At 47.7% G+C, this 25,353-nt stretch overlaps 1 protein-coding gene across 1 annotated transcript in view; it reads left to right on the forward strand.

The window, feature by feature from the left end:
- The window catches only part of LOC144805846 (uncharacterized), a 278,766-nt gene extending 255,695 nt beyond the window's left edge, over nt 1-23,071 (forward strand). The window contains exon 3 of the mRNA XM_078672324.1: nt 21,996-23,071. Within this exon, the coding sequence (XP_078528450.1) occupies nt 21,996-23,000 (1,005 nt within the window). The 3' untranslated portion in view covers nt 23,001-23,071. The remainder of the gene's footprint in view (nt 1-21,995) is intronic.
- The last annotated feature ends 2,282 nt before the right edge of the window (nt 23,072-25,353 follow it).

Below are 25,353 nucleotides of genomic sequence, written 5' to 3' on the forward strand. Positions count from 1 at the left end.
TAAGAATATGTCAGTATTACAAGCTGCTAGACAGTATAGGGATGATGGAGAGGAGCGAACTAATGAAGTTTTAGATAGACAACGTTGCATGGCCATAGATAAATGTTTGCCGGCCTTGCCGTCTTCTCCTCCGAAAGTGACTGAGGATCTTGAAAAAGATTCTTTGATCTCTCATTTACTGAGATTGCCACCTCCTTATGTACACGGTGCTACTGCGCCTCCATTACCACCGGTTGTTCCGCCCTTTGTTGTTCAACCTCTTGCTGTTGTTCAGCCACCCGGTGCTCCACAGATAGTTTTGCCTTCTCCTGTGCAACCCGCTCTAGGGTCGCCATCTTTGCTACCAGCTTTGCCTCAAACTCCTTTGCCTTCTACTTCGGTTTCTCCGACTCCGCCCGTTCTTATGACTGCACCTTCTTTTCCCCAGAATACTTGTTCTCCTGTTCTTATGTCTGCTTCTTCTCCTTCTGCTCGAAAACGAATGACCGAGACTGTTGTTAATCTGTTGTCTCCATTGTTTGGGTCATTAAATATGACCCCTGTTTTGGAACGTAAGCAGAGTCGTAGTCAGCTCCCTAGTTCCGAGGAACGGACTGCGTTGGACTTGTTGGCTCGTAGATGGATTTTGAGTGCCTCAAGGTATAATTTGCCAGCTGTTATGGATGTTTTCTTTCAGTGAGAACTGCCTAAACAAAGGTATGTTTTTGATGTGATGTGTACTTTCCTGCGTCAGGAATGGGAAGATAATGAGTTGGGTCCGATTCCACAGGATCTGCTTGATGTTCAGTCAGATTTTGCTAAAGGGATGTGTTGGAAATGGGGGTTGCCCATGTCTCCAAGGGGGTAGCATGGCATCAAGCGGGCAGGCCAAACTTCGAGGACATGTGAAGCATTCACGCAGTATCCACAGACGACACACCAATCACACTACAAAAGAGTCACGACACCACCTTTGGTTGGAAAAAGATTAAGTTTAGTTATGTCTCCAATAAGCATGAGCGCAAAATCCGCTCCGATCGCGGATTTTGCGGATTTTCGGTAAATTCGCGGTCCGCGAACTCTCGCGAATTTACCGAAAATCCGCAATCCGCGAGCGGCGGATTCCGTGGTCAAAAGTTCAAAGCCTAATTTATGATGGCGCCGGCAAGCTGCCAGCGCCATCCTCAAATAGTTACTTAATTAGCTTCAACAGGAAGCTCTAATAGATAAGATAAAGCAGGGGCTCGAGCGCCTGCTTTATTTTATCAGTTGGAGCTTCCTGTTGAAGCTAATTAAGTAACTTTTTCAGGATGGCGCTGGCAGCTTGCCGGCGCGATCGTAAATTATTTACGATGGGGAAAAACGGTGGTGTCTTCTTGAATAAATATGAAGGGCAGGGTTCATTCTGGCACGACGGTCCTGGCACAAAAAATAAACCTCAACAGGAAACACTTGCAGATATCAATAAAGCATGTGCCCTAGTTGAAGCTTAAATTCAGTGACTCATTCATCAAACAATCGTGAGCGTTGTGGAGGCTGGGCAGGTGTGCCTTCTTCCCAAATATACCATCGAAAATCCGCTGTGATGCTGGCCAGAGGCATTTGCATCTTTGACTTTCACGAGCGCAATCCCCGTGCTGTTCCTGTGACCAGGAGCTTCTGTCTCTTAATCTGCTGCTCTGATCGGTCTCTGACCTTTTATACACACAAGAGGCATGTGCGCTCGCATGGAAGCCCCGTCCGTTTGGCCCCGCCCACACACTCGAGGAAGCCCCGCCCCCAAATCCGCCGATCCGTGAATTCGCAAATTCGTAAATCGAGGATCCGCAAAATCCGCCCATGCTTAGTCTCCAACCTGCAAGGTAAAAAGAAATAGTATAGTGGTAGTCACAACAAGGCGCCAACTGGCACCAGAGCCAAGTACTTCATAGGGAATTTTTCACATGGGATAAAAAGGGTTGAGTCCAAAGTCCAGGCTGTAATAAAGAAAAATTGTGATTAAATAACAGTAGACCTGGGGCCAATCTGGCGGGGCCAACTCAGGCTCTCATCCTTAGGGGGTTGGCTGAAATTGTAAGTTGCAACATTAGCGTAAGTACACCTCCTGCGTGACAACACCAACCCAACCCCTGTAAGGGAAAACATCATAGCATCATGGCACATAATAGACAGGAACACCTGTAACAATTCAGCATGGGATGCAACCAGGGACCTAGTATTACATGACAGGCCAACCTATAGACCAACATTATGCAGAACGCCCTCCATCAGCGTCTCTTGACGAAAGAACATTACCCATCTTACGTGACGACAGGCATAGGCCTAAATCATGGGGCAGGAGACCTGCAATCAAAGGGCATAAGACATCAGGCGGAGCTTGTGATGCTTGAACTCTTCCAGGGCCATCAATAGCAATAGCAACCGGCAACACCACATTAGGCCAGGAAGGTCACCGTTTCATCAGGTAAGTAGTCACCTTGCATTAAATGAAACCTTAGGTATACACACTAGGCATCAAAGGTAACCAGGGGGAACAGGACTCCTCTACTCCGCTACCTTCAACACAAACAACAGGCAGTGCATTGGCATAAACTTCTTCCCAGGGTCATCTTAGGGGAACAATAACCCATGGGGCCCAGAAACTAAGCATAGGATACCTTCAAGGCCAACATGGCCAGTCCCGGTGTCCAACAGAAGAAGATATGGGGGGGGGGCGAGCACCGACTTTGTGCCCCGTTGCCTTCTCCACCACCCCACACAGTCCGTATATGGCCCCACTCACCGGCTGCTCCTTGACTCTCTGTTGCTTAGGGACCTCAGCAGGCACGGAGCTTCACCCTGGGAAGCGCAGGCACCAAGAAGGTGCCACGAGGCCCCTCCCTCCTGGCCTTCCAGGCTGGCCCGGTCTCCTCTGTCCCCCACGGGGTTCCCTCGACTCCACGGGGCCCCGCTACACCACCTCTGGGCTCCGGCTCCCAGGGGTCCTCTGGGACTCTCACCAGATGCAGGGTGAAGGACAGGCACCGACAATGTGCCTCGAGGCCCCCCCTCTGTGGCCTTGCAACCAGCCGCAGGACTTGCGGCAGCCCTCAGGGCACTTCCTCCCCAGCGGGGATATTCTGGTTCCTCCTTTGCGGGCTCCGTCCGGGCCCTCTCCCTGCTTTCCCACAGGTCGGGAGGCGGGCTGGCACCGGCAATGCGCCCCGGCCCCGCCTACCATTACTGGCCCCTCGCGTAGGGCACAGACCGGCGGGGTGGCCTCCCGCTCCGGTCGTCCTTCACAGGGCTCCCTCCTGACCACGGGAGCCCTGCACCGAAGCTTCACCCGGGTCCTCCCTCCCTCACGGGGACCCGGGGATATTCTTCCGCTTCCTCCTGTCTTCCCGGCCGCCCCGACAGGCGACCAATCCCTGCGCGGCGTTGGCGGGGGCGGGCCAATGACGCGGCCGGACGCCCCCGTCACATGGGCAGGTCGAGGCTGGCTTCTCGGGCCCAGCGCGGCCCTTTCTCTACTCCGGCGGCCCTCTCCTCACATCGGGGGCCGCCGCAACGTTGCACACCCCAACAAGGGGGGGGGTCTCCTCACGGCGGCGGCGAATTCCGGCGCTGCCACGCAGCGCGTGGCAAGGACAAGGGGTAGGCTCCCTTTCTTGATAAGCAGTCCCCTCACAATCTCCGGCTATGATAAAGGGGTAGGCTCCCTTCTTAAATTAATTATTTATATAGCCGACAGCGCGCTGACACGAGGGTAGGCTCCTCCAGCATGATTCTCCTCAGGAGAATGGCGCTATTCACAGCGCACTGCTCCTTGCCACAGTCTCCTCAGGAAACAGCGTTTTCCACCACGCACTACTCCTCAAACCACAGCGCTATTCACAGCCCACTGCTCCTTGCGCCCACACGGCAGTTCTGGGGCAGATTAGCGCTTCCAGATTATAGCGCTTCCTAGGGGGAACACAGCAGGCCCTCAGAACAACGCGCTTTTCTTCCCACAGCGCTGGGTAGGCAGTCCAGGGCTTCTAAGGACACGCAGCTCCTCCCAGTCCAACGCTTAAGGTAATGCAGCAGCAGCACTTCCAAAGGGGCCACAGCTTCCTGGGGGCACCAACCTCCCCAAACAGCGTCTGACAGGCGCGCCTCACGGAGAGGGGGGCGAACAGTTCCACAGCCAGCCCCAGGGGCACACTCCTCACCTCCTGGGGGGTTCAAGCCCACAGCATTCCTCCTCTTCTGGGCACCTCTTTCCCTCAGCGTTGGCGTGGTACCCGGTCAAATAGCGTCAGTGACCTGGATAGGGGCCCTCCCTTGTCAGGGGCCCATGGGGACAGCAGAGGGGGGGGTTATAGGGGTGCAGGGCCCAGCTCACAGGCCCATGTGGCGGTAGCACCTCACAGCAGGACCCCTCTTCTTTGTCCCAGCGCTGACTGACTCTCTGGTGACACTTCTCCCTATTTATACCCTCCTCCCAGGCAGTGCCAGGACCTTATAGAATGTTGGCACATCTAGCCTAAACTGGTTCTAGGGGAGGGGGTGAGCACCCTGGGTGCCAGGCTTTCCCTCCAAAAGCTAGGGGTAGCTGGGTAATATTATCTAGACCGCTGACCTATGGCAGTCCAGTGGCAAAACCAATGGCCATGGCATCCATTTTAAATATAATACTTTTCAGTCAGGTGCAGTTCTAAAATGGGGGATTTTACAAGTGCTCACATTATATCATGTAATTACATTTTTCACAAGGGGTCTCACACCACTCATGGCCTATACAGGTTTAATCCCATGGGGGAGACAATCTAGATAAGGGGGTCAAAAGCGAAAAATTTGGGTGGAAAAGGCCAAGTCCAACAGGATGATAGTAGACACTGATGTTACAGATGCCGTAGAGACTGTCTTTTAGATCTAGACTTCCGTCTCAGACGTTGTATGAACCTGATCCCTCTGTTAGGAGAAAAGTGAGACAGTATCCAATGAGAGAAGTTCCTCCACTTTGGAAAGAAGGAAACGCAAATGCTAATCCGCCTGTTTTGCCACATTTTCAGCGAATATGGGTACATGTTCCTTGGAAGAGAGCAGAGGTCTTGGCTCTTAAGCAGACCGTACCTGATCCTCGTAAGAATCCTGCTGGTTACTGCAAAGAGTTGTCTCAGACAGTAGAGGCGTGTATAATGAATTTAGCCGATGTTGACATGTTGATGGGTAACGTAGTTCCGCAACCTTTGTGGGTGAAGATTTGTCATGAGAATCATGCAGCAGAGTTAGGAGATACTTGGGCGAACATTGTTGCTGCAGATGGTAGACAGGTAGGAGGTGCTAAACCTGAACCCTTAGTTGCAGAATTACCTGGTAGAATTATTACTTTGATGAAGACGATGATGCCTGCTTTACGAATGAATTGGGATAAGTTAGCAGCATGCAAGCAGAAGAAAGACGAGAGTGTGTCTGACTTCTTCACTATGTTTGAAGAGACGTTTATCGATCACAGTGGTCAGGATATGAGTACGGAAGGTGGTCAAAGGTTGTTCGTGGATAAATTTGTCTTTAATTTGCTTCCTGAACTGTCCAATAAGTTGAAGGACTCTGAGAGTTCATGGGCTGTTTCTTCGTCGGCTAAGATATTGGCTACTGCCCAATATTACGAGAATAGGGATAAAGATGAGAAGGATAAAGTAGAGAAGAAAACGAAAGATTTAAAGACGAAAGTTCTTTTGCAGCAAGCTTATCCGCCTCGTCAGAATCAGCCTCAGTTTCAGCAACCTCCGCAATTTCAGAGATTGTTACAGAAGCCTGAGCCTTGTGTGCAGCGATTCTTTCCAGGCCCTAATCAGTGTGCTTACTGTAGAGCGGAAGGTCATTTCAAGAATAATTGTCCGGCTTTGTTACAGAGTGGAAATGGTGCACCTGGTCAGAGAGGTCGTGGTGGTTTTCAGCAAGTGCCTAGAGGAAGAGGGCGTGGTGTGATCCCTCAGAATGAGCGTTCCTCTTCCCTACAGAATTCTGCGAATTATTTTGATAGACAGAGTGTTCCGAGTGGTCAGTCTCCTCAGTACTATGTTGAGGATTACTATGTTGAAGGTGAGAGTGTTGGTTATAATGATAACCAGGACAGCCATGGACAAAGTACGGGAGTAGTGTCAGTTCCAGTAGATCAGAGTGGACCGTATGTGGAAGTGATTACATCAGGTGTAGTAGAGCCTTTTCTTTTGGATACTGGTGCGACAAAGAATTCTATTATGCATTCTAAACTCCCTGGCGCACCTTTGTCTGGCTTGACCAATGTTTCCGTAGGATTTTCAGGCGCCCCAGTTCGTAATCCGGTTTCTAGTCCTTTGTCTCTTTCTATTGGCCCTTGTGAATTGGAAGCTCCACTTATTCTAACGACTGGTTGTGGTGAGAATCTGTTGGGTTTGGATTTGCTGAAAACATTGTATGCGACATTGCATTGTTCTCCTTCGGAAGTACAACTTACTCTTGGTAGGAAAGTGGTTTCTCCAATGTATTTGTCTAAAGATTGTTTGCCACTGGAATTACGTTCGCTTCCTGAAACGCTTTGGGCTACAGGTCCAAATGATGTGGGTCTTTTGCAGATTCCACCGTATGTTGTTACGCTAAAGTCGAATGTTAAGTTGCCTCGTATCCCACAATACAAAATATCGAGCGATGGTGAGAGAGCTCTTTTAGCGATTGTCTATGATCTGGTTGAGAAGGGTGTGGTTGAGGAAACGAGAGGTAACGTGTGCAATAGCCCAGTTTTGCCTGTTCTTAAACGTACGGATGCTTCTCAGCCGCCTGTGTACCGGTTTGTGATCGACCTTCGAGAGGTCAACAAGATTGTCGTGCCACAGTTTCCTGTGGTACCAGATATCACTGCATTGTTGACTTTGATTCCTGCTTCGGCAGTTTGGTTTTCTGTCATCGACTTGAAGAATGCTTTCTTCAGTATTACTATTGCTGAGGAGAGATGGGATATTTTTGGCTTCTGATTAGGTGGCCGAAGCTTCCGGTTTAAGAGAGCTCCCCAAGGTTATTGTGAAAGTCCCTCAATTTATAGTCAAGCGTTGAAAACTCAGCTTGACGTGTTTGTGTTGCCAGTTGGTTCTGCCCTTATTCATTATGTCGATGATTTGTTGATTACTGCTGATGACGAAGAGATTTGTAAAGAGGCTACTCTTTCGTTGTTGCGATATTTGTCTGACTTTCATCATAAAGTGTCACCTTCGAGGTTGAAATATTGCCGCCAAGAGGTAACCTACTTAGGTCATCTCTTGTCGAAGGAGGGAAGGAAATTGACCCCAGAAAGAATTCAAGCGACTGCGCAAAGGAGTGTGCCATCGACACAGAGAGAAGTTCGTGCCTTTTTGGGTATTACGTCATATTGTAGACAACGGATCCCCAATTTTTCTTTGTTGGCAAAACCTCTGTTAGCATTGACTCTGAAAGATACTCCATATCCTCTTCCTTGGTCTGATGAATGCCAGAAAAGTTTTTCTGAATTACGTGATGCATTGTGTTCGGCTCCTGTGTTGGGTACTCCAGACTATAGCAAGCCTTTTACGTTGTATGTGCACGAGAGAGAAGGATGTGCGTTGTCAGTGTTGACACAATCTTTTGGGGAAAAGTAGCGTCCATGTGCGTATTTCTCAGCAATGTTAGACCCAGTTGCTAAAGCATTGCCGAGTTGTTTGAGAGCTACAGCCGCAGCTGCCGTTTCTGTTCGACAGTCTGCTGGTTTGGTATTGGATAATACGCTGATTGTGAAGGTTCCGCATGCAGTGGATACGTTATTAAATAGGACTAAGACACAGCACCTTACTAGTGCACGTCTTTCAGGTTATGAGTTGAAATTGTTGGCTAGCCATGTTCACATTAAAAGGTGCAATGTGTTGAATCCAGCTACGTTATTGCCGATCTCTACAGAGACGGATGCTCAAGAACAGCATGATTGTTTTCTTCGTACAGAGGAAGAAACAAAAGCTAGAGTGGATCTTAGGGACACTCCTTTTGAGAATGTTGATGGTACGCTGTGGGTTGATGGTTCGTGTTTTAAGCTTCCGAATGGTGAAACGACTGCAGCGAATGCTATCACGACTTTACATAAAGTTGTTGAGACAGCACGCATACCACAGAATTCTGCGCAAGCAGCAGAGTTGATTGCACTGACTAATGCATGTGTGTTGTCGGAAGGAAAGCGTGTGAATGTTTATACCGATAGTCAGTATGCGTTGTGTTGCGCACAGTTTTGGGCGTTTGTGGAGAGAGCGTGGGTTCCTTACTTCCCATGGAACTAAAATTCAGCATGGGCAGTTAGTGAATGAACTTTTGGAATCTCTCACTCTCCCAAAGCAGATTGCAATTGTGAAGTGTAGTGCGCATAAGAAAGTTTTGGACGATGTTGGTCGAGGGAATGCGTTTGTGGATGAAGTTGCGAAGAAAACAGCGAAAGACATGATGAGCCGTATGTATGTTGCAGGACCAGCAAGATGGGTTATGGCTGGTGGAATGTGTGAAGACACGATAGAAAGTGTGAAGACGATTCAGGCTGAAGCTACAGAAAAGGAAATGAATGTTTAGAGAGAGAGTACGGGTATGTTGGATTCTACAGGTTGTTGGATTGAGTTGTCGGAACACCAGCGATGGTTGTTGCCAGATGCGTATGTGCTCCCAGTGGTTACAATGGCTCATGGATTGGCTCATATAAGTTCAAAAGGGATATGTAAGTTGTTGGCTCCAGTTTGGCAGAATGCTAGGATCCCGAAATGTGCACAGAACGTGGTGAAACATTGTATGATTTGTCTGCAATATAATCCTGGTAAGGGAATTCCAACTCCAGCTGGTCATTTTGCTCCTCCGACGTATCCGATTGAGGTGATACAGTTAGATTACATTCACATGGAGAGATGCAACAATCTAAAATATGTTCTTGTGGTTGTTTGCGCCTTTTCAAGATGGATAGAGGCTTACCCCCTAAAAGATAATACTGCCTTGTCTACAGCCAAAGTTTTGTTGAGAAAGTACTTCCCTAGGTATAGATTGCCGAGAATTGTATGGTCGGACAATAGGAGTGAATTTTGGGTCAGATTATGAAGAAAGTGTTTGTTGGACTAGGGATCAACCAAAAGTTTCACGCAGCGAATCACCCCCAGTCTGCTGGACTTGTTGAATGTTACAATGGTACACTTAAGCTTATGTTGACTAAGGTACAAGCGAGCACTGGTCTTACATGGCCAGATGCCTTGCCGTTGGCTCTTTTGTCAACTAGGACGACTGTGCATTCTCGAGTGGGACTTAGTCCGTATGAGATTGTGTTTGGTCGCCCAGCGAATGTTTGGGGAGTGCCTCGTCAGAAAGAATACAGCAGTATTGAATACCCTATGTTGGTTGGATTACTTACATGACTTGACTGCTAAATTACGTGTTCTCCACCAACAGGTCTATGATACTTTGCCGACAGCTACAACAGATCCAGGCCATGTACTTGAACCTGGTCAGCACGTTTTGGTAAAGAATTTCCAGCACACAAAGAATCTACAGCCTAGATGGACCGGCCCCTATCTGATTTTGCTGGTTACTAGAGCCGCTGTTAGAGTAGCAGGCAAAAAGAATTGGGTGCATGCCACCCACTGTAAAAAAGTTCCTTTGCCTTTACCATATGATCTGTGGGTAAGGGATGGTATAGCCGATTCAGATTGTGAGAAGGTCCCTAGATTCACCCCGTTTAATGATGCTCATTTGACCTGGACACGGTGTGAACGCGAGGATGATGATTTTCTGCAAGCTGCTGTGCCTCCTCATCAGAAGATTGACACCACCAATCCAGGATCAGACTGTGCCTGACAAAGAACGCTACGATTTGAGACCAAGAAAGACTGTACATACAGACAAATAACATTTTCTTTTTTATGTAGCGAATTTACACTTTGGCAGATCAAGATACTTTTTTATTTTTATTTTTTGAACCACCATCTGGGTTCAGCTGTAGGGTCGCGGTATAAAGACTTGGGAGTGCAAGCCGTGTAGACACAAGGTCGACAGATCTGGTTGGTTCAAGGGAGTTCCCTAGACTGACAGGCGCATTCCTTAGCAGAAGAAAACCAACTGCCGCGAACAGCACGGTTAGACGCTGCCCAAAATGTTAGGAGAATGGACTCAAAAGTTCGATTACGTATATTGGTCCGTAGCAAATGTTTTTTAACAATGTGTATTCTAATGCTTTTGAATATTGTGTTAGCGTGTGTGGGTTTGGTTTTCTATGCCACACAACAGCCGTTTGCACCTACTTCACAACCTATGCCTTTTCCTAAAACTATTTCTTAACATCCGTTTCACCCTCTACCTGAACATGAATTGATTAGAAGGTCAGAATTCATCAATAATTCGTTTGTGCAACTTCTCCATCAACACCAGTTAGTAGTGAACACCACTAATTGTTGGGTGTGTGGTCTTATGCCACATACTATGGATAGATTGATGATCTGATGAATATTGACATCGACTCAGACGCAGATTGAGTAATTGCCTATGTAAGGGCAAAAGGAGGGCTGTGGTTCTGTGAATTCTGAACCCGTTTTATAAATGGCATGGTTTCGTTACGAATTTGATAATAGCAAACCGTAACTAGTGAGTTCGGCAAGTACGAGTGATCTCGTCACGCTAGACATACAGATTCACTACGTATGTGGAGATTTCGTTCTGAACCATGGGTTCCATTTTGTGTATGGCAGCCATTTTGTGGTTGCCCTCACATAGGCTGATGACTGTGGCAGAGCTAGTCTTTTTAAGGACATGTACATCTTAGCTCGAGTTCGTGCGTACTCCTGTTTGACCTGAGCGAACTGACCTCGTTGCCTGAAGCTGACCTGGTTGAACTAGTTCCTTGCCCTAGAGCTGATCAAGATTGAGGATCAGAGCACAGGTCAAGTTTGATATGCACACACACCTGCCTTATCCTGCCCTATATCTGTTTCTGTTCTTCCTTTATGGCCTCTTTTATGACACAGGTTGTGGTCCTTTTATTATGGTTGTCGTTTGACTTATTGTAAGAAGGAATGTTGGGCTTTCCTGTATAATTGATGGTGGGCCGGGCAACTGAAAAGTGGGTTTGTCGCCATGCAATACTTTAGTTGTGGAAACATGTGATTGGGTAAAACTGTAAATAAGGAATGTTTGCCTGAAGCATTATTTTTGGCATAAAAAGGGATGACTTGCTTTGTAAAGTTGAGCAGTCTCCTACGAATATACGCTGTTGTACTTCGAGGACTTCTGTTTCTGGCTGCAGCCAATAAATCTGATCTTTTACGCCACCAAGAAGTTTCTGCGTTTCTGTATTCTGAGACAGGTGATACCCAAAGACTTTGGGCGTGCCCCTGGCGCCGCTGGGTCTTAAATAACCCGGTTCTTCAGTCGTGCAAGGGTTTTGCCGACCTGCTCACCCTCCCCGTATTGGCGAGCACGGGCCTCCCGACCCAGGAAAGGCATTTCTCTGTGTGCAGCATCCCCAAATTTTGCTATCTTTGCCTTGATCTGCCCAAGGGTCGTTAGCTGATTGGACTTGAAAAATTCTGATTCAAGCGAGTGAATCTTTCTCTAGCCACCGCAGATCATTCCTCGATTAACGTAGAGCCCCAATTTGTTTAGCAATACACTTGCCCCTGATGACAGCCTTAAACGCCTCCCATAGTGTGGACTAGGAGTCCACAGAGCCGATTTTGGAGTCAAAGTATTCCATTATGCCGATCCAATCTCCTCTCGCAACACCTGGTCCCAGAGGGCACCAGCTGGAAGTCTCCAGCTGAAGGCTCTATTCAGCGCATCCGTTAAAATAAAGGGTTCAGGCAAGAGGGGCACAATGTCTAACCCTAGTGTCCACGTCACGGGATATCAGTCCGTAGTCAATTCTAGACCACAAGAGGCCCGTAGAGAACTCCCCTCTCGGCTGGATTGGTGTTGGCAGCGCCAGACATCTATTAGATCCTGGTCTTTCATAAGGGCCTGCAGTTGCGCCGCAACCATTTGACTTGTCCTAATTGGAGTTGAGAACCACATTAAAATCACCTCCTCATAGCACTGCCCCGGGACCTAGGGAGTCCGCCAACCACCCCACCTCTCTAAAAAAACTGGGTGTCGTCGGTGTTGGGGCCGTATATTGATATCAGTCTCACTGGGCGACCTACAAGAACCCCCTCCTCTATCACATACTGACCCTGGGGATCGCATATTTCAGTACGCGTATGTCAAGGGAGGCCCTTCCTGAGAACGATGGCTGTGCCCCATGCGTAGTTGAAGTATCCCCCTGCGAACTTTTCACCCATCCAGCCTGCTTCCAGGCATGAACACGAGGCTCCCATCAGATGCAGCTCTTGTAAAAAGCAGTTGTCTGCTCCATATCAATTAAGAAGCGCTGCCACTAACTGCATCTTTCTACCGCAGTTCCGGCCCCTCACATTCCGGGTTACAACTTTTAGCGTGCATGTCTTGTCAGCAGTTGCAGTCCTCTCTACATTTTCATGCATTCACGCGCGCCAAGAGGGAGGGCAGAAGCCAGCAGCTGCGGACTCTGGACCAGAGAGAGGAACGCAAAAGAAGGGTGAGAAAACACAGAGACAAGCAACCAGTGAGGTTCCGTGACAATTTTAAGTGATGTTTTCGACTCGCACGAATATGGTCGAGTCTGGTATCTATGAACCGCAAAAGACAAGTTTAGTAAGTGTGCACAGTTTCGCTGTGCTAACTTAAACCGTTCGTTTGTTATGTGGGTTTTTCATCTGTACCTACGGGTTCCATCTTAGATACGGCATCCATTTTGTCTCTTGCCCTCAAGTAGCCAGCGAACGGACACTGTCCGCTTCGTCACCCTGGGACTCTCAGGATATTTGTGGAAGACACATGTACTTTGTAAATATCTTTTACGATGAGGGGGATGATACTGTAAGGCAGATGGCCCCGCTCGAGGCTCATCTTGCCGTCCGGTTTATTGTTTCAGCCGTGCATCTCATTAGGCACGTCCCTTTGATGCCTGTATCTCGTGTTTCCCGATACCTCCCCTTTTACACTCTTTTCAATCCCCCACTGTTTCCATCTTCCTCTGCACCTGTCTTTGTCCCTATTTTCGATCTGTTTTTACTGCATTGGAATTCACTAATGTTGGGAAGATAGGTTTTTACAGTTGGGAACCGCCAAATGTTTCCGCACTTTTGTTCCGGACCTTATGTGTACCAAAGTGACCAAAGCGACCCCTCTGGGAGATAATTATGGGAACCAGGTTGTAAACTTTTGTGTACCATGTTGTCCTATGAGTTAATTTTGTATAAAAGGAGCGATCCACAGAACCAATTTGAAGCAGTCTCCCCAAGTTGCACGTGTTGTACTTGTCGTGACTTCTGTGTTCCCTGCAGTAATAAACCTTGAATCTTTGACGCCGAAGGAAGTGTCCCGTGTCTCTGTAGTTTGTGCGCCGAAACAGGTATCCCATGAAGGTTATAGGTGTTGTTCCCTGGCACCGCTGGTACTGTTAAAAGTCCAGTCCTTCACCAGTGAGAGTTGAGCGAGAGATGCAATCTATGCCGCCCCCAACTTTGTGAGGTCTTTCCAATCTGATTAGGTTATCTTCAGGGGGAACTAGAATGTCCTAAATTGGTGAGGAGGAATCATTAAGCCAAGTTTGTGGTAGGATCAGGAGGTCCAGATCTTGAAATAATAAGAGGTTGGCTATATTCGCAGCATGCCTAACCGCTGACCTGCAATTCAAAAGCATTGACTTGAGGTGAGATTTGGTAACCACAGCTTCTTGGGGAGATGTGGAGACTGGTGGTAAATTATCAAGGCTTAAAGTATTGAATGTATTGTATTCTGCATTTATAGAGCGCAACGTGACCCTACGGTATCCTGGCGCTTGATCACGTGAGATCAATTAACCTTGAGTGTAATAGCGAGTACAGGGTCAAAAATGATAAAAAAAAGTCACGGCCACATACTTACGCCCTAGGAAAGAGCCAGGTCTTTAACTTCTTTCTGAACGGCAGCAGATTACCTATCCGTCTAAGTTCGGCTGGGAGTTTGTTCCAAGCCGAAGCTGCTGCAATACTAAAAGCTCTTCCTTCATATCTAACTCTTCTAAACCTAGATGCTCTCACCAGTTTAGCTGAGGAGGAGCGAAGGTTACGTGGGGGGACATACCATTCAAACCTGCTCTGTAATGACTTGGGCCCAATGCCATACAGAGCCTTAGAGACTATGCACATTGACTTGAACTGTACCCTCTGCATAACTGAGAGCCAGTGGAGCTCGGCCAAGGCCTGAGATGCTGAAGACTGGCGTGGTCTCATTAGTGCGAATTTGGCGGCCATCAACTGTATTCTCTGGAGTCTCCCTATTGGATATTTAGGAGACTCCAACGACAATGTTCTGAGATTGACACTGGATTCTCTAAATGAGTTGGAGGAAATAGTCTGGATCTTGGATGGTGGGAGAGAAGGTTTATTATGGGCGGTATTGTAATGAAGTAGAAAGGAGTGAATGTCAGCATCAGACATAGGGTCAGTGATCCTATGTGGCCTGGCGTGATGGTTAACGAGGCCTAGATTTCCAGGTAAAATTTGTCTCGTTTTCCAAGATGAGTCTTGACTTTGGCAGAGTTTAGCCGTAGTGGGGAGGCATGCTTGATTATTCTTGAAGGACATGTAGAGGTTCCAGCGCTTCTCCATCATTAAAGAAAAGTGTAGTAGGTTCAGAAGACCCTGCTTGATGTCTGCTTGATGTCTTTCAGTTCAACCTCAAGGGGGGTGCGGGGGTATAAGGAGTGGTTAGTTGGTCTGGTGATAGGAAGGGAGTGATGTCTCCTCGTAAAAGGAACAGTGGTAGGTAATGTAGGTTCCACACGGGACACGCAGGTGAGGACGCCGTCGCTTAGCCGGAGTCGTGCCAGAGTCCTGCCCGTCTGCGCTCGTCCGCGTCGAGGTAGCGCAAGGCGGGGCAGGCTCTGTTTTACACCTTAGTGTTGTTTCGCCGTTCCTGGCAGGTATGTTGTCCTACACACGGTCAGAGCTGATGGCCATAGGGCAAATGTCCAAGGGATGTGTTTGTGTTTGACAGATGCTCATTTTATTCCACACACGCTGTTGCTGGCGCTGCTGCAGGCGCTTCGCTGCGCTTTTAATCCTCCTGATTTTGTGATTTTGTTTTAACTTACTTTGCTGCACTTCTTCCCTGTTTTTAGCAGGGTCTTGGCCCCCTTCCTCATTCCGCATATAATCGGCTCCCTCACCGCCGTTTTGGCGGGCCTGGATCCCGGGGGTGGCTCACTGTGGGCGCCATTTTGGGTAGGGCTGTGAAGGTAGCTTCGGGCGCCATCTTGGAGCGTCCTCGCGCTCGCGCTAGGATTGGCGAGCCTACTTAAGGCGGACTCAGTTTCGAGGCGGCCTTGACAGATGCTCATTTTATTCCACACACGCTGTTGCTGGCGCTGCTGCAGGCGCTTCGCTGCGCTTTTAATCCTCCTGATTTTGTGATTTTGTTTTAACTTACTTTGCTGCACTTCTTCCCTGTTTTTAGCAGGGTCTTGGCCCCCTTCCTCATTCCGCATATAATCGGCTCCCTCACCGCCGTTTTGGCGGGCCTGGATCCCGGGGGTGGCTCACTGTGGGCGCCATTTTGGGTAGGGCTGTGAAGGTAGCTTCGGGCGCCATCTTGGATCGTCCTCGCGCTCGCGCTAGGATTGGCGAGCCTACTTAAGGCGGACTCAGTTTCGAGGCGGCCTTGACAGATGCTCATTTTATTCCACACACGCTGTTGCTGGCGCTGCTGCAGGCGCTTCGCTGCGCTTTTTATCCTCCTGATTTTGTGATTTTGTTTTAACTTACTTTGCTGCACTTCTTCCCTGTTTTTAGCAGGGTCTTGGCCCCCTTCCTCATTCCGCATATAATCGGCTCCCTCACCGCCGTTTTGGCGGGCCTGGATCCCGGGGGTGGCTCACTGTGGGCGCCATTTTGGGTAGGGCTGTGAAGGTAGCTTCGGGCGCCATCTTGGAGCGTCCTCGCGCTCGCGCTAGGATTGGCGAGCCTACTTAAGGCGGACTCAGTTTCGAGGCGGCCTTGACAGATGCTCATTTTATTCCACACACGCTGTTGCTGGCGCTGCTGCAGGCGCTTCGCTGCGCTTTTAATCCTCCTGATTTTGTGATTTTGTTTTAACTTACTTTGCTGCACTTCTTCCCTGTTTTTAGCAGGGTCTTGGCCCCCTTCCTCATTCCGCATATAATCGGCTCCCTCACCGCCGTTTTGGCGGGCCTGGATCCCGGGGGTGGCTCACTGTGGGCGCCATTTTGGGTAGGGCTGTGAAGGTAGCTTCGGGCGCCATCTTGGAGCGTCCTCGCGCTCGCGCTAGGATTGGCGAGCCTACTTAAGGCGGACTCAGTTTCGAGGCGGCCTTGACAGATGCTCATTTTATTCCACACACGCTGTTGCTGGCGCTGCTGCAGGCGCTTCGCTGCGCTTTTAATCCTCCTGATTTTGTGATTTTGTTTTAACTTACTTTGCTGCACTTTTTCCCTGTTTTTAGCAGGGTCTTGGCCCCTTCCTCATTCCGCATATAATCGGCTCCCTCACCGCCGTTTTGGCGGGCCTGGATCCCGGGGGTGGCTCACTGTGGGCGCCATTTTGGGTAGGGCTGTGAAGGTAGCTTCGGGCGCCATCTTGGAGCGTCCTCGCGCTCGCGCTAGGATTGGCGAGCCTACTTAAAGCTCCCCTCTCCCGCGCAGCGGGACGCGCAGGTGAGTACGCCGTCGCTTAGCCGGAGTCGTGCCAGAGTCCTGCCCGTCTGCGCTCGTCCGCGTCGAGGTAGCGCAAGGCGGGGCAGGCTCTGTTTTACACCTTAGTGTTGTTTCGCCGTTCCTGGCAGGTATGTTGTCCTACACACGGTCAGAGCTGATGGCCATAGGGCAAATGTCCAAGGGATGTGTTTGTAAGCCTGTGGACCCATTAGCTGGTCCTTATAGCTGTGCCTGTAAAGGTTGGTCACTTAAGAGTCCTACTAAAATCTGTTCCCTGGAAGATGCTACTCCTGTCTCACGAAAGTGTGTTGCATGTCGAGATCTTCGTATTTGGTGCCTAAACGTTAGATCACTGGTAAAAAACCACTTGTTCATTTATGATTTGATAGAGAAAGAGGAACCCGATGTCTTCCTAATGACAGAAACCTGGCTTCAGGACTCTGATTCTGCCATATTGAATCTTGCATTCCCTCAGAACTATACCGTCTTCACTTCCAATAGAAGCACACGAGGTGGTGGTATTGCTATGGCAGTCAAATCCTGTTTTCCGGCTGAATGGAAACTGTCGGGACTACCTGCATGCGAAAGCGCTATCTTTAAAGTCGCTTTTTCCCATCAATTCACTTTCAGTGGTATGCTCATTTATCGTCCTCCCGGCAATGATTCCGTCTTCAGGTCCGCACTGGCCGATATGGTCAGTCCCATAGCGCTCGGTTGTGCCAGTTTCAACATCTTAGGGGACCTCAACATCCATTTTGATAATGGGTCATCCACAACCGTGAGCACTTTGCTGGCGGATCTTGAAGCTTTTCAACTCACCCAGCTAGTCACCCTTCCAACCCACTCAGGTGGCCATATTCTGGACCCTTTCTTTTCCACACTTGACGGGGTGAGGTTGTCAGATCCGAGGATGATGGGGTGGACTGATCATCTGCTGGTAGAAGCTTTCTGTCCGGTCCACGATAAGCCTTTTATATCTGTAGAAAGGCCTATTTTAAAAAGGCTTTGGCACAAGCTTAGGCTTGAAGAGTTCTACATTATACTGAAACAGAAACCTTTGAGCATTTTTAGCAATGTGGAACAAGGTTACCAACAGTTCTGCGCCTGGATCACTGATGCCCTGGATTCTCTTATACCTCTGCGCTGGTCGAAAGGCCGGACAAAAACACCCAGTCCTTGGTATAATGAGTCTCTTGCAGAACTGAAAAGATCCTGCCGAAAAACAGAGAGGGAATAGAGAAGATCCTATGACCCTGCTCTGAAAACTCGGTATTTTACCGAGTTGAAGCTCTACCACAGAGCTATCTGCAGAACACGAGCCGCATTTTACGCTCAAGAATTTGCTACCAGCCCCAATCCTTCAAAACTGATCTATAAGGTACTGAAGGACCTTATGAAAAACAGATCTACCTCAGAGGTGATTTGCACGGACTCCCACTGTGATAAACTGGCCTCCTTTTTTGTGGAGAAAGTGGAAAAAATCTACCAAGGTTTTGACACACTCCACCAGAATCGTGAGGTTAAGGTCCCTGATACGATGGGATATGAGACCCTGGCTATGTTACCTGAACTGACTATTGAGACCTTTGACAGGCTCAGCCTCAGGGTCAAGTCAGGTTCCCCCTCGGACCCGTTAAAGCCAGCCTTTATCAACACTCTTTCCCCGTTGTGCCGTGACCCCATATTGAATCTTATCAATATGTCATTGTCCAACGGAACGGTACCCACGGCATGGAAACAGGCAGTGGTCACTCCTATATTAAAAAAAGCCAACTCTGACTCCCGGTTGCCTGAAAATTATCGACCCATATCCCTGTTGCCTTGGATTGCTAAAGTGACAGAAGCCCATGTCAACTCTGTTCTGTCTGAGCATCTGGCTCGTAACCAGATATTGGATCCCAGTCAGAACGGCTTCCGGTCGGGACACAGTACCGAGACGGCATTACTCTACATCACGGAACATCTTCGCCAGGTACTGGACTCAGGTCGTACTGCAGCGCTTTTACTATTAGATTTAAGCGCTGCCTTCGATACTGTGTCCCACCAGATACTGATCCAACGCTTACAGGAGGCGGGAGTGACTGATATCGCGCTCCAGTGGTTTCGGTCCTTTCTTTCGGATCGTTCCTTTAAAGTGGCTATACCACCTGGCCAATCCGCCACTTATCCCCTGGATTTGGGGGTACCACAGGGATCCTCGTTGAGCCCTACAATGTTCAACCTCTATGTGAAACCGTTGGCTGGTGTCGTCAAACAGTGGGGTCTTACGATGGCCTCATACGCGGACGACACACAGCTAGCGGTGACACTTAGTGGAGACCCTGAGGTGGAGGCCCCCAGATTCCGAGCGGGTCTTGTGGCAGTGGCAAGCTGGCTTCGTACCAACTGCCTTCAGTTGAATGCCACCAAAACGGAGGTGTTGGTACTAGGGAAGCACGCTGAGCTATGGGGTAACCAATGGTGGCCATCAGAGTTGGGTGTCACGCCTATTCCAGCTTCTGGAGTGAGAAATTTAGGCATTTGGATGGATTCCGCGCTCACCTTCAGAGACCACACCAAGAAGGTGGCTGCCACGTGCTACGGCATTCTGCGGGGAATAAGGCCGGTTTTAAAGTATTTTGATCCCCCTACCAGACAGCTTGTGGTCCAGGCCTCAATACTATCTCGGCTGGACTACGGCAGCTCGCTGATGCTAGGGGTGAATCAAGCGGAGGCCTCTAGGCTCCAAAGAGTACAAAACGCCGCGGCACGGGCCATTGTGGGCCTTCCCAGACATTGCTCAGTGTCTGGAACCATCACGGCCTTACATTGGCTCCCGGTCAGACAGCGAATTAAGTTCAAAGCGCTGTGCCTGGCCTTTAAAATTTTGAAATTTTCTTCGCCGCCGGCACTCGCCAACCTACTCACGCCCTATACTCCTATAAGATCCTTGAGATTGGAGGGGCTTCACCTGGCTGCTTGTCCACGCTTCAAATTGAGCAGAATGGGTGGCCGCTCCTTTAGGGTGCTTGCGGCAGGTTTATGGAATTCGCTTCCGGTACATATCCGAGCTCTTGAAGACTTGCTCGCCTTCAGGCAGGCGATTAAAACTTTCCTGTTTCCCTTGTCTGGTTAATTTCCCTTTCTTTTGTGTGTTATGTTATAGTGTCTGTCAAAGCGCCAGGACGCCCCTTTGCTGGGGCAGCTGTGCGCTATAAAAATATAAATAACATAACATAACATAGTCCCGGATGAAAGTATAAGTGGAGGTTTTTTGGAGGTTGGGGGCTAGTGGTTGGTGACATGGAGGGGGTATGAAGAGTAGAGGGAAGTGGTGTTCTACAGTTTTCCTCCATGTGTCTTTTGTGCTATAGGGCAGTTGAGTGCCAGGTGTTGGGAAGCACAGTGGGTGAGTGGGGTGCTCCTAGAGGTAGGAGTCAGTGAGCTCAACCACATTTAGTTCTGTCTGCAGCAGTCGCTCCCTCACCTTATGGCGATCCAAATATTACTATCAATGAATATGGAATCCTTTTATTCTTCTAGCATCTGTTTCAGTTGGGTAATAGCCATCAGTATCTGGGGAGTGTACATTTCATCCGCCCGTGGAGATAGGCCTTGTCTGCTCTGCGAGTTCCATGCAGGGCCTCCTCTCACCTCTGAATATCTATACATTTTTGGTTATTGGCCTGTTCTAGAAGATCTATCTCGGCCCATAACTACACAAAATAGTTATTGCCGCAGGGGCCTATCCCCCTCCTTCAAATTCTGTGTCTCAGCAGGTGCTCTGCTATCCCCTGGGTACCCTCTCAAAACAGCGCCCAGCCCACTGCAGGTCAGACTGTCTTCTTCAGGTCTGTCTGCCACTTATTACCTCCAGAACAAGAACATGAAGGAGAACCAGGCGATGTCCCCCGAGGCATGAGCAAGGACCTAGCCCTCAAGCCTCCCTCTCATCCACTACCGCCCATGTCTCAAAGGTTAGTAGCTGGAAGATCCCTTCTCAGCAACCTCTTATCAGTTGGAAGCTCAGGGTTACTGGGTCGCCGCCCAACTATATGATCACGTCAATGGGGAGGGAGGAGGGGTTGCACAGGTGGCACCTGTATGTCAACTTATATGCACCTCACAGGCCCGGCCCTCTATGCCTTCTCAGGCAGGCCTCCTGCAACTGTGTACGCTCTCTGCATCAGCAGTCCGCAACGCAGGAAGGGCAGGGGCAGTTACCGCCTGGGGACTGTGCTGACCTCATCTCCATTATCTAGCCGCTGTCATTGTGGCAACCATCCTCCAGGCTTCTAGGCTCCAACCAGCATTGCGTGCCCCAGCGAACAGTTTATTTCTAGGAAGCCATTCATCCCCAGTGTGCCCGGCTGTGCCAGTACATCTCAGCCAAGCCTCTGCAGGCGTCTGTGCGCTTCCCATCATGGTTTCGTGGGGCTCGGGAAGTGGAGTCTGTGGCCCCCTTGGTCCGCCGAACTCAATTTGCAATTGTTGGGCTGCCACTGTATGGCACTCACCTTGGCATCTGTGCGCTCGATCATGGGCGGAAGTCAGTCAAAGCCCCCTCTACCACCTGGAGGGCTCTATGCGTGGGACCTCCTCTAGGGGTCTGACCTCTAACTCCTTTGGAGAGTACTGGATTCTGTAGGATTAGGCTGGGTGCCCGGCAGCGCAATCGTTCAAGGCTTTCATTCAGCCATCTTCCTGTGTCTGCCTTTTACAAGATTATGCAAGTTTCAAATTTAGTTTATTAATTTTGGTATCATTCGACATGGCAAAACAATTTGTTTTTAAATCTTTTACGGTCTATACAAAATGTAAATAGATTTATCATTTAATATGTTACTGATATGAGTGAGTGCACACTTATTGTTAACATCAATCTGCTTTATTTTATGTTGGTCTCATTTATCCTTGCCTCAAAACCCTACCAACTCTATCCCGTCGGAAAAGTACATGCATTACTTCCAGAATGCTGCCGTTCACTGTTAAATAATTTAGTTAAAATTAGTTTACACCGTGAAAGATATTTCACTTTAATTCTTTTTTTTGTTATACTGCAGGTGGCTTCAAGTGTGGACAGAAACAAAACTTAAGGATTCTGTAATTTGCAGCAAATAGACTACAAAGAGAGAGATGTTCCAGAGATTTTAGAAGAAACCAATTTTTAAAAGCTGGATTTGGCCAGGAAGTAACGGAAATACAGAGCAGAGTCGCCGACTGATTGTAAATGCAGTTTCTGGATTCTCTCTAATTTCTTATATGTCAATGAACCCTTAAGTTGGGGGCAGCAAGGACACACATGATCGAGGAGATGGAGGGTCTAGTGACTGTAAAGCAAGAGCCAGAACAACAGCACAATTTGAATAAAAAAACAGTGTACATTATTTATAAGACTGTGCAGATTGCAGAAGTAGTGTACCCATGCACTTCACAAGAGACAAACCTAGCTTGTAATTTGAACAGGACAGTACAGAAAAAGAGGTGCACAGGAGAGATACCTTATCAATGTTCCGAATGTGAGAAAACCTTTACTCAACAATCCTACTTGACTCGACATATGAAATCGCACTCTGAACAAAAGCCTTATCAGTGCTTTGATTGTGAGAAAAGATTTAGTCAAAAACACTATCTGACACGACATGAAAGAACACATTTGGGACAAAAAATATATCAGTGCACTGAATGTCCAAAAAGATTCAGCAAAAAAGTGAGTTTAATTCAGCATGAAGGTGCACATGCAGGAGAAAAACTGTATTTGTGTTCTGAATGTGGTAAAACCTACCGTCATAAAATCAGTCTCACGTTACATGAAAGATCACACTTGGGACATAAACCATATCAGTGCACTGAATGCCAGAAAAGCTTCCATGATAAAAGTACTCTTGCTAAGCATGAAAAAATTCACACCGGAGAAAAGCCATATCAGTGCAATGAATGTGAAAAATGTTTTACTAAGAGATGTAGTCTAACTCAGCATGAAAAGACACACACCGGAGAAAAACCCTATAAGTGCACAGAATGTGAAAAAAGCTTCAGTCAGAAAATCCATCTCATACATCATGAGAGAACCCACACAGGAGAAAAGCCCTATCAGTGTGAAGAATGTCAAAAAAGCTTCAGTCAAAAAATTCATCTGACCCAGCATGAGAGAACTCACACAGGGGAAAAACCCTACTGGTGCAGTGAATGTCAGAAAGGATTCAACCACAAAATTAGCCTGACTCACCATGAGAGAACGCACGCTAGGCACGCCTCCGCTCAGGAATTATGTTCATTCACATAGTTCCATGTAAACTAAAAGAAAGTACAACATATGGACATTAACCTGAACTGAACCCCTACAAGTGCAGTGAATATTACGCAAGCTCTAATTATGATATCAGTCTTACAGATGAGATAGCATGGAATTGTCAAAAAAAGTTAGCAGTGCGCTGCAAAACCAAGCGGCTAGTCATAACAGTGTTTGAATGTATGAGTAACTCAGTCTGCCTAGGCGTATGAGGGAGAAAATATCCGATTTGCATGAGAAATAATATCTTAGTAAAGCTAAAGTTAGAATGGTAATCTGACTTAATGGGTGAGCGCATATCTAGCTTAGTTGCAAACCTGTTTCAGGTGGAACTTGTAAGGGCTTTTTTTTATTACAAAATCCCCCAATGCCCCCGAATTCCCCCCAACGCCCCCGCATTCTCCCCAACACCTCCGACTCCCCAACACACCCGCATCCCCAACGCACTCCAGTCCCAATGCACTCTCACCACACACCCCATTCACCCCTAATCACACACCCCCACCCACACACATCCCACCCCCAACACACTCACACTGCTTTATAAACATTCCCATGCCAAACGTTCAGCGGAGTGACATAAAATAAGTTGCAGTAGTAAGAGAGCTGCTCCCTCCTGTGACTTTGCTCATGGAAAAGATCAAGGCGATTACATATATAAAAAAGAAAATTGTGATGAGAAAAAAAGTGGAAGCAGTTAACTGAAATGCTCTTCTAAATTCCTACAACAAGCTAATGAATGAAAGCCAACAGGGTAATTTAAATGTGCTGCTATTCAAAAAGCCAAAGAGACTCTAGCCTTGGCACGTTGTCATACTAGTAACACAAATTGAAACCAGTGAAATGATTTAAGCTGATAGTTATTGAAACGTCCTGACTCTGGTGAACAGTATATTAATGTGGCAGGTTGTGCATGGACTCTAGTGTGGGAATTGTATAATATGTACCAGAGAACAATGGATGGAGATTTTTTGAAGAGTGTCAAATGTTGGAATATGCCTTTAGGGACAAAAAATGAAAAATCACAAACCATTGTGACCAAGTGTAATCGATTGCGACCAATTGTCGCCCAGTATGGCCTATTAAAACCACTTCAAGGATATTGCCTGTGAAAGTGAAAACACAATCAATTCTACGAAAGTATCTATTTTTGCACAGATGATATTGATAGTATTTGTCAATAGTGTAAAGATTAGTAATGTAGAACATTTCACTAACGTATCCTTCCTCATGGAATCTTTTGTTATGACTCCTGCTGTGTGTAAAATGAAAGCCTGAATCAGAAGAAAACATAAATAGTCTATCTATAAAGATGAAATCACGCAAACATATGAAATATGGTAATATTGCCCCTGTGCACAAATTAAGAAGTGCAAGTGTTTGAAAAAGCTACTGCAAAACTGATCCTAATGTTTCATAGTGCAGAATAAAAATGGTCCGTCATTTTTCACGATAGAAGCAACTTTGCCTCGGGGGTGGGGCTGGGGGTGGGGGAGGGTCATCCAGCACCAACAACCCGAACGGACATCTGTTACCAAAACCCAGAGCTGACATTAGACCCCAACATCCAGAACTCACAATAAGTTAACATCTTCCAACAACCAGAGCTGACATCAGTCAACAACATCCAGGACTGACATCAATTATCAGCATTCATCAACTGATCCATGAGTAAGACTGAGGCCAGGCTGACTGACAGTTGTTGAAGCTTAACTCACTAGAAGCTAAGGGCCGTATGTAGAAAGCATTTTTGCGGTCTGGCCGTTTCTTGCCCCAAAACATACTTTTACATATGTACAAAACATACTTTTACACATGTACAAAACATACTTTTACATTTGTACAAAACACAAGTTGTGGTTCGGTAGCTTATTTCCGAATTTCAATTTGTCTTTGCGATTCAGTATTTGAAAGCGGCATGTTTAGGACGTCCCGCCCAAATACTGAATCTGAATGGGATGTATGAATGTTTTGCGACCAAATTACAGTTGCATAATTTTCAAGTTCTACTGACTCCTTGAAGGAGGTGTTAACCCATTCACAATGGGACCTCTTCCCCCTTTGAGAATAAAAAAAAGAATATATTTTAACAGCAGGGAGTGGTCCTATGGGGACCACTGCCTAATCTAAAAAAAAATAAAACAATTCAACTTCAAGGTTTTTTTTTTTGAAAATGCAACCTGTGTTCCTTTAAAGAAAATGGGCTGCATTTAATTAAAAAAAAAGTTGCTTCATTATTAAGCAATCACAGACATGGTGATCTATGATGGCTGCTATTCCCAGTGGGTCTCAAACTGCGACTTACCTCATGAATATTCATGAGGTAGGGAGATTTGCAACAACCTAG

Source organism: Lissotriton helveticus (genome assembly GCF_964261635.1).
Source record: "Lissotriton helveticus chromosome 1_1 unlocalized genomic scaffold, aLisHel1.1 SUPER_1_unloc_3, whole genome shotgun sequence".
NCBI classification, from domain to species: Eukaryota; Metazoa; Chordata; class Amphibia; order Caudata; family Salamandridae; genus Lissotriton; species Lissotriton helveticus.